The sequence below is a fragment of the Rhinopithecus bieti genome, unplaced genomic scaffold, assembly GCF_001698545.2.
Source record: "Rhinopithecus bieti isolate Rb0 unplaced genomic scaffold, ASM169854v2 scaffold_757, whole genome shotgun sequence".
Lineage (NCBI taxonomy): Eukaryota > Metazoa > Chordata > Mammalia > Primates > Cercopithecidae > Rhinopithecus > Rhinopithecus bieti.
Window position 1 is genome coordinate 704,412 of NW_016803289.1, and position 9,741 is coordinate 714,152.

Below are 9,741 nucleotides of genomic sequence, written 5' to 3' on the forward strand. Positions count from 1 at the left end.
ACCCCCCCCCCCGGTTTTTTTTTTTTTTTTTTTTTTTTTTTTTTAAAGGAGACAAGGTCTCACTATATTGCCCAGGCTTGCCTCAGATGCAGTCCTCACACCTTGGCCTCCCAGAGTGCTGGGATTACAGGTGTGAGCCACTGTACCCAGCTGCCACAATATTTTTTTTTTTAGTGTTTGTGCAGATTCTCTGTACCCTTTTTGGGAAGAGGTTCATAATACCCTGTTTGAACAAAGATGTGTTTTTTAACTGAATATTTTGGTTCCCTGCTGAAGATGACACTATTAGAGTGATGGTAATGAAAGAGGTATTTCCCATTTCAGCAGTATTTTTTTTAATGCTGTAATAGTATTGTAATAAAACCATCCTTTTAAAAAAGTAGCCTGGCCTATTCATATGAGTAAAAATGTGGCATGTTATTAAAAAGAATAATGAGAAGTTCTAGATCTATTTAAGTCTAATTTTATTAATTTCTATCTGTTTCCTTGCCTGTACTTGGTTTAGACAGTGGTTCCATTATACCACAGTTCTGTGGTGTGATTATAGACAATTCTAGTCCTCTGAGAACTGGTAATAAATTTGTCAGATATGTAGAATGTAAATTGTTATATGCAATATTACATTAAATTTGAAATTATGGTTCTCTGTCACTATCGAAACATAAAATGTTTAAGATTTCTTCTTAAAAGTATAATAAAAGTTTTTTATTGAATTTTTTTCTAATTAATAGAAAATATATATGCACATTTTAAAAATTAAAGAGGTGAAAAATATCACTGGCAGTAATGTCTCTTAAAGACTGATAAATAAGTTGTCTCTAACAAAAAAGAGAATGGCAACAGTTATGGATTCCGATCTGGTAGTAATTATGTAGCTGTTACTTTTGTACTATAAATACATTTTTACTATATAATTTATTTTGCTCTTTTGTGTTTCCTTTGTGATACTTTATTATGTGACAGTTATTCTGAGCTCCTTCATCTCAGGTGTCTGTTCCTAGGATCTGATTTTTAAGCCGTCTAATGCTTACTGGTTTTCACTGATACCCATTTACTTTTTACATGTTGGCACTACTATATCTGTAAAGTTAGTTTTTTCAAAACACCCATGTTTATTGCATGCTCTCATTCTCTGTGTCATTGTGTAACTATAATGTCCTGGAGAAGATCTTGTAAGTTATCTAAAAAATACCTTTTTATTTTCAATTTTTCCAAAGGCCCAGAAGGAGTTATTAGATACCGAACTGGACCTCCACAAGAGGCTGTCCTCAGGAGAAGACACCACAGAATTACGGAAAAAACTCAGTCAGTTACAGGTTGAGGTGAGATTTAAAAGGAGTTAGTGCCCCACCACATTTAACATCTCAAAAAAGTTTTCCTTTGGCCGGGCGTAGTGGCTAACACCTGTAATCCCAGCACTTTGGGAGGCTGAGGTGGGTGTATCACCTGAGGTCAAGAGTTTGAGACAAGCCTGACCAACATGGAGAAACCCTGTCTCTACTAAAAATACAAAATTAGCCAGGTGTGGTGGCACATGCCTGTAATCCCAGCTACTTGGTACTTGGGAGGCTGAGGCAGGAGAATCGTTTGAACCCAGGAGGCAGAGGTTGCCGTGAGCCGAGATCACGCCATTGCACTCCAGCCTGGGCAACGAGAGTGAAACTCCATCTCAAAAAAAAAAAAAAAAAGTTTTCCTTTGTTTTTAAGGTTTAGTCTAACAATATATGGTGCATACTACTTTTTGTTGTTATTCAGGCTGCACGGTTAGGTATTTTACCTGTGGGTCGAGGAAAGACCATGTCCTCTCAAGGTCGAGGAAGAGGCCGAGGGCGTGGAGGAAGAGGAAGGGGCTCACTAAATCACATGGTGGTGGACCATCGCCCCAAAGCACTAACAGTTGGAGGATTCATTGAGGAAGAAAAAGAAGACTTGCTTCAGCATTTCTCAGTAAGTTTTAAAACAGCAAATGCTAACTCTAAAACACTGTGTTCATCATTTTCCTTGCTGCAGTGTGTATAAATGTCAAATGTTTTGTAGATTAGAAAAATTAGTTGTAAAAAACATGAGTACTACCAAATGCCTATTTAATATATTTAAAAGTCAAGAAGCAGCTCTTGCTTTTGATTCCATAATACTCCACTTAAGTGCATGTGTAGTGACAAGTTGTTTCAAAGCTATACTTAGTGCTTGTTTTAGGTTTATTACATGGCTTACCAGGTATTTACAGTTAATAGTGAAACAGTCTGGGATAGAGGCAAAATTCAAAGAAAGAATTTATTAGGATAACAGGTATATTTAGTTATATTCTGTATGTAGTGGCAACCCCTTACTTTTAGGCAAACATGCAAATAGATTTGCTACAGGCAAATGTCTTTACTGTTTTGGACATATGCAGTATATACTCTTTCCAGGCACTCATTCATTCAGTAAATATTTTATTGAGCATTATTTGTGCTAGAACATTTTCATACATGATCTCATTTAATTTTAAATGACTGTATAAATGTGAAATACATGTAAAACGGTATACATGTGAAATCCTATGTGTACAACAGATGTGAACACCACAACTTAAAATGTCAACAGCAATCATATAATTAATAAATAGTGGAACCAAGATAACTAGGTTCCCTATTCCTCAAACAACTCTTTTGAGAGGAAATAATTTTAGCCCTATTAAGTGTTAAAGATGGCCTGGGACAGTAGCTCATGCCTGTAATCCCAGCACTTTGGGAGGCTGAGGCAGGTGGATGACCGGAGGTCAGTCAGGAGTTTGAGACCAGCCTGGTCAACATGATGAAACCCCATCTCTACTAAAAATACAAAAATTAGCTGTGTGTGGTGGTGTGCACCTGTAATCCCAGCTACTTGGGAAGCTGAGGGAGAAGAATTGCTTGAACTCGGAAGGCAGAGGTTGCAGTGAGCTGAGAGAGTGCCATTGCACTCCAGCCTGGGCCACAATAGCGAAACTCCATCTCAAAAAAAAAAACAAAAAATATTAAAGATAGTGAGGGAAATCATAAAGAGCAAGGCTTCACTTCAAGTGTTTTTATTAGTTTGATGCCCATTAACCCTGTTTCACCCTGATTCTTGGGGAAGATAGGCTGTTACGAAAAGGACATTCCAGATTTGAATGTCCTCTGGGTTATGAATGGTTCACTCTTGACCCAGTTCTTTCCCTGGTGTAACCCTTATTTGTCTTTTTTGTAAAGTGGGAGAATAGCTCTAAGTGACTTCTTGAGGAGTAAAGAGGATGGCGGAGCACTATACAAGTGCAGGGTATTTTTGTGAAGGCTGCCTGAATGTTGATTTTTGTCTTTTAAGATTTAGTTTATAAAATTATAATCTCCTTGCCAAATAAATTGGTCATGTAGAACGAATACCAGTTCTGGTGAGGTGATAATTGGATTATGTGAAGCAGAATTTCTACAAATTTGACTCATTGCAGAAAGTTTCAGTTACGAAAAATAGTTAATCTTACTAGGAAGACAGCTACATGTTCATTCCTGTGGTCACTGGAGACTATATGTAGATGTTTAAAATTTAACCGAGAAGTCATGCTCAAATGGATCTCTTTCCTTCTGAAAAGTAGAACCATTCTAAAGCATCTAATAATAACCAATTTTTATGTACATATACCTGACAAGTCTGCAGTGTGGCATTCAGTTGGCAGATGTGGTTATGTCTAGACACTTAGGAAAAGAGCAAGCAAAGCTAAGGCAGATGAGGTAACTTCAGGAACAAAACACTTCCTTTGGTTTGGATGGGTCTTTTGTTTTCTTGTTTGATAGCATGCTATATCACATAGGGTCTTGAGTACGAGGAGCACGTTTCCCTAATAATAACTACTTGGGCAATATAGTATGCTTTCTTTGAAAGAAATACAGAAATACATATGCTTAGGCATTACTGTGAATAGAGTTAGCAAACATAAAAGGAAATTCTTCTTCAAGGTCTTTTGTATCTCACAGAGGCCAAGGTAAAATCTGTATTTTCAACATTCTTCTATTCTTAATGATTATGAAAGGATCATGGGTGAGCCATATCTGTATGAAAAAATGATGGATGGATTTTAATGAAGTTATTCAGAATCGAATTCTGGAGTCCTTCAGAGTTTGCTCTTCAATAGTCTAGGAACTTATCATAAGTGGATTATGGTTGTATGCAAATGGCAGCTATAAGTATGCTCATTATAGTGCATGTAATAGTGAAAAATGATAACCATGTAAATGTTTGACAGTGTTTTGCGGCCTTTAAAAACGTATTTATTTATTTTTTGAGACAGAGTTTTGCTCTTGTTGCCCAGGCTGGAGTGCAATGGCACGATCTTGGCTCATTGCAACCTCCACCTCCTGGGTTCAAGCGATTCTCCTGCCTCAGCCTCCTGAGTAGCTGGGATTACAGGTATTAGTCATCAAACCGGGCTAATTTTTGTATTTTTAGTGGTAGTAGTATTGCACTTCTCTATTTTCCATAGTTCCTGAGGAACACATACTCCTTTTTTTTTTTTTTAATAGGTAGTTATCTTCTTTTTTTTTTTGTGACGGTCTCCATCTGTCACCCAGACTGGAGTGTAGTGGCACGATCTTAGCTCACTGCAACCACTGCCTCCTGGGTTCAAGCGATTCTTGTGCCTCAGCCTCCTGAGTAGCTGAGACTATAGGCACGCATGACCACACCCAGCTAATTTTTCTGTATTTTTACTAGAGATGGGGTTTTGACATGTTGGCCAGGCTGGTCTCAAACTCCTGGCCTCCAGTGATCCGCCCGCTGGCCGCCTTGGCCTCCCAAAGTGCTGGGATTACAGGTATGAGCCACTGTGCCCGGCCAACGCAAACTACTTTAAAATCAGACTTTTTACTTCACATTCACTTTTGGGATGAAGCATCGTGTTTTATGTTGTGTATTTTAAAACCAAATTTGAGGATATTGGTTGATCTTGATCATTTTGGTCCCAGGTACATATATGAAAGGTATATATTGATTAAAGCATATACAAATTTAAAATACATAGAATATTTAATTTATAGTGCAGGTTATATATATAACAGCATAAAAACATACATTTATATATATATTAATAATATGTATCAGAGATCAGCACACTTCTTCTGTAAAGGACTAGATAGTAAATACATTGTCTTCTCTCTTTCACCTGCTCTTCCCTCTCCTCCTCTTTCCTTTCTAGTTCTTTTTCTTTTTTTTTCTTTTTCTTCTTTGTACTTCAGTGGATGAACATTTTTTTCTTTTAATAACCTTTGCAAAATGCAAAACCATTCTTAGCTCCTAGGTCATTAAAACAGGGTGCTGGGCTACATTTATCCTGAGGGCTGTAGTATGCAGACCCCTAGTATGTTATTATATTACTTTATATATCAAATATTTAAGTTAAACATAATTAATTGAAATATATAGATATAATTATATATATTTTAAAGATCAAAATCAGCCAATCCAGAAAGAACTTTCTAGTTTTTTTTTGTTTGTTTGTTTGTTTGTTTTTTGTTTTTTGTTTTTTTTTTTTTGGAGATGGAGCCTTACTCTGTTGCCCAGGTTGGAGTGCAGTGGTGTGATCTCGACTCCCTGCAATCTCCGCCTCCTGGGTTCAAGTGATTCACCTGCCTCAGTCTCTACAGTAGTTGGGATTACAAGCGTGTATACCTCCTGGCTAACTTTTTTGTATTTTTTAGTAGAGACGGGTTTCACCATGTTGGCCAACCTGGTCTGAAACTACTGACATCAGGCGATCCACTGCCTCAGCCTCCCAAAGTGTGAGGATTACAGGCATGAGCCACGCGCCTGGCCCAGAAAGAATTGTTTAATAGAAGAATCTTTATTTATATATATATTTTTCACAGAAATCTTAAGATTTTTAATATCTTAATGAACTTAATGTTAAGTATTTATAATTGAAGTTTAATTCAGAAGTTGAAAATTTTAACTCAGCTTTGCCAAGGGCACAGATGGGACAAAAACTAAAGTACATTCCTTCATCCCTGTTGAAGGGAGGTGGCTAGATACAAAAGGAAAAGTTATTTTCTCTAAATATTTGGAATATATAGACTGTACTTTGATATTTTTCAAGTAGTATGGCTCATTTAACTAAGAATTTTGAATTTTTCCTTCTTTTCAAGATGAAGTCTAGAGTTAGGTTTTAGGATTGATCAATTCAGAAATTCAGCTGCTCAGATTTACATATTTCTCTTCTTCTACCCTACCATGTTGCCTTTTATTAGGCTTTTTTCCTCTTGCCTTGACCTCCCAAAGTGTTGGGATTACAGGCGTGAGTCACTGCACCTGGCCAGTTTTTTTCTCTTTTTTAAAATTCCTGTTTTTACTGTTACTTCTTGATTTTTAAATTTTAAGCATTATATATTGACTTCCCATTAGTCTTTCTGCTTCCCACCTCTCCAGTTGTTTTTTTTGACCTTGTTGTGTTTTATTTTTTTCTTACAAATTTATACCTTAAAAAAATAAATTATTCTACTGTCATTTCAGTGGAGGTCTGGGGAAGGATATGAAATTGCATACCACAGATGGTCAGTTCCCCATCTTTAGCCAGAAGTCCCTTTGAGTCTTAAGAAAGAGGTTTATCTCTAAAGTACTATTTAGAACCTGTGCTCCCACAATATTTATATAATTCGTTATAATTTTTATGTTCTTACTGGCAAAAACCTCTAATTTCTCACTCCTGCCATTCCTGGAACTTCATATAAGGCAACTGAGTATTTCTGCTGTAATTACTAAAGACTTCGCACATAGTTAGCTTTTCCCCACAGCCTCTCTAGACAGGGATTTTCCCCCGCTTTCCGAGTATATGAAAAATATATTTGAGAATGTTACTGTACATGGAAGTGATACCTTATAGTTAGGCAGATAGTTTTGTTTTGTGCTTTCCACAACAAAAATTAGCCTTTTCTTTGTATTTAACATTTGGAGAAAGTTTTTTAGATAGTGCTTCATTGATTGCCCTTCATCAGACCTTGTTAAAAAAGTAATGTAAGCCTGGCGTGGCGGCACCTGCCTGTAATCTCAGCACTGTGGGAGGCTGAGATGGGAGGATTGCTTGAGCCCAGAAGTTCAACACCAACCTGGGCATCATAGTGAGACCCTATCTTTACAAAACAACGTAAAAATTAAAAGATAATATATCTGATTTGTGAGCTATGACCATTTACTGTTGTTACCTGTCACAAGTGATCAGGAGTTTACCTTTTCTGCACGCTTTACTGTGTTCAGGATTCTTCAGGTGAAAATACAGTTTTCGTAGCTAGTTCTAGGAGTGAAATATGGCAATAGTAATTCTGTGACCTTTACAAAGACATTGAAACTCTAAACTGCCTTAATTTTTTTTCTCTTAATTTTGAAAATTTCTTTACGAAGATAATGCTTTTAAAACATTTAAACAATACAGATTATAAAGGAGAAGGCACAACAAATTTGAAATCTTACCAATTACATTTTTATGAACATCTTTCTAGCACCTGTATCTGTCATAGGTATACATACTACCCATGCTGTTTTGGAGTTTGTTTTTTCATCCGTAGTGTATCATGGAGAATTGTTCATGTTTATGAATATAGGTATATATTTGTCTTATGTAAAGGCATTCTATTTTAAGAATATGCCATAATTTTTATGTACAACTCCCTATTGATGAATTAGGTAGATTGTTTACCATTTCACTATTATGAACAATGTTATATACATCATGTTAGATTTGGCATATTTACTGGGATAATTTTCTTTTCTTTTTTTTTTTTTTTTTTTGAGATGGAGTCTTGCTCTGTCGCCCAGGCTGGAGTGCAGTGGCATGATCTCGGCTCACTGCAACCTCCGCCTCCCGGGTTCACGCCATTCTCCTGCCTCACCCTTCCGAGTAGCTGGGACTACAGGTGCCCGCCACCACCCCTGGCAAATTTTTTGTATATTTAGTAGAGACAGGGTTTCACTGTGTTAGCCAGGATGATCTCGATCTCCTGACCTCGTGATCCGCCCGCCTCAGCCTCCCTAAGTGTTGGGATCACAGGCGTGAGCCACCGTGCCTGGCCGATAAGTTTTCATTATGTGGGACAGTGCTGCACATTGTAAAACTTCTGGCACCCCTGGCTACCACCTATTAATTGCCAATAAGTGCTTCTCAGTCACTGTGACTACCAAAATACCTGCTAGAGTGATGTCTCCAGTTGAGAACCACTGCTTTAGGTAGATTCCTAGGAAGGAGGTAACTGGATCAAAGGCAGGCATTGAAATTTTGGTACAGCTCGCCAAATAACCCTTCAGACTGTTGTACTAATTTATACTTGTAGTGACATTGGATGAGAGTATCTGTTTGCTCTCCCTCATATAGACTTGAAGTTTGTTTTTTTATCTGCCAGTCAGTTGATTGATATATGATGACTAGCATAGATTGGGCGTCAATTTCTAATTTGGGAAAATGGCTGGACTAGATGAATTTCTCTTTGAGCAGCTTCTACCAAGAACCCTAATATGCATATAATTTTTAATTTATGGTATATATAGTTGATCTCATATTCACATATGATTGAATTGTTCACAAATAATTCAAATATTTTTATTTGAATTATTTCCTTGGCCAACACACATAAACAAAATGAAAAAGGAGTAAAAGTGTATACAATGAAAAATAAGATTCCCTTCTACCTCCAGTCACTCAATTTCACTCCCTGTAGACGATTATTGTTACTAGTTTCTCATATATCTGCTTCAAGATACTCTCTCTCTATACATATATATATATTATTTGTTCTTTTATAAAAATGGTAGCATGTTATACAACACCCTTTTGCCATATGTACTTTTTACTTCATATATATTAGACTGCTAGATTGTTCTACGCTAGTGCATGTGGTGTTGCTTCATTCTTTTTAATGACTGCGTGGTATTTCATCGCACAGATGTATCGTACTACATTTGAACTGTCCTATATTGATGGACATCCCATTTTTTCCCAATATTTTATCATTTTAAACCATATTTAGATGTGTATGTGAGAGAATATATATGTATGTGTAGAACAATTAGGTACTTTAATAAGTAACAGATATGTTAAGAGATTAATCCTAGATTTTTTTTAAAAGTACTTTTTAGGGCCGGGTGCAGTGGCTCATGCACTTTGGGAGGCCGAGGTGGGTAGATCACGAGGTCAGAAGATTGAGACCATCCTGGCTAACACAGTGAAGCCCCGTCTCTACTAAGAATACAAAAAATTAGCCAGGCATGGTGGCATGTGCCTGTAGTCCCAGCTACTCGGGAGGCTGAGGCAGGAGAATCGCTTAAACCTGGGTGGTGGAAGTTATAGTGAGCCGAGATGGCGCCACTGCACTCCAGCCTGGGAGACAGAGCGAGACTATCTCAAAAAAAATAAAAAAATAAAAATTAAAAAAATAAAAATATAATATATGCAGATGGTTAAAAGGATGACTAGGGCTGGGTACAGTGGCTCATGCCTGTAATCACAGCACTTTGGGAGGCCGAGGCAGGTGGATCACATTACCTCAGGAGTTCGAGACCAGCTCGGACAACATGGCAAAACCCTGTCTCTACAAAAAATACAAAAATTAGCCGGATGTGGTGGCATCTGCCTGTAGTCGCAGCTACTCGGGGGGCTGAGGCATGAGAATTGCTTGAGCCGGGGAGATGGAGGTTGGAGTGAACCCGGATTGCGCCACTGCACTCCAGCCTGGGCAATGGAGCAAGACTCTGTCTCCAAAAAAAAAA

At 37.5% G+C, this 9,741-nt stretch overlaps 1 protein-coding gene across 1 annotated transcript in view; it reads left to right on the plus strand.

The window, feature by feature from the left end:
• Positions 1 to 9,741, plus strand: part of RBM27 (RNA binding motif protein 27) — an 84,148-nt gene that overhangs the window by 69,232 nt on the left and 5,175 nt on the right. Inside the window, exons 15-16 of the mRNA XM_017872123.1 lie at positions 1,218 to 1,322; positions 1,756 to 1,947. Of these exons, the coding sequence (XP_017727612.1) occupies positions 1,218 to 1,322; positions 1,756 to 1,947 (297 nt within the window). The remainder of the gene's footprint in view (positions 1 to 1,217; positions 1,323 to 1,755; positions 1,948 to 9,741) is intronic.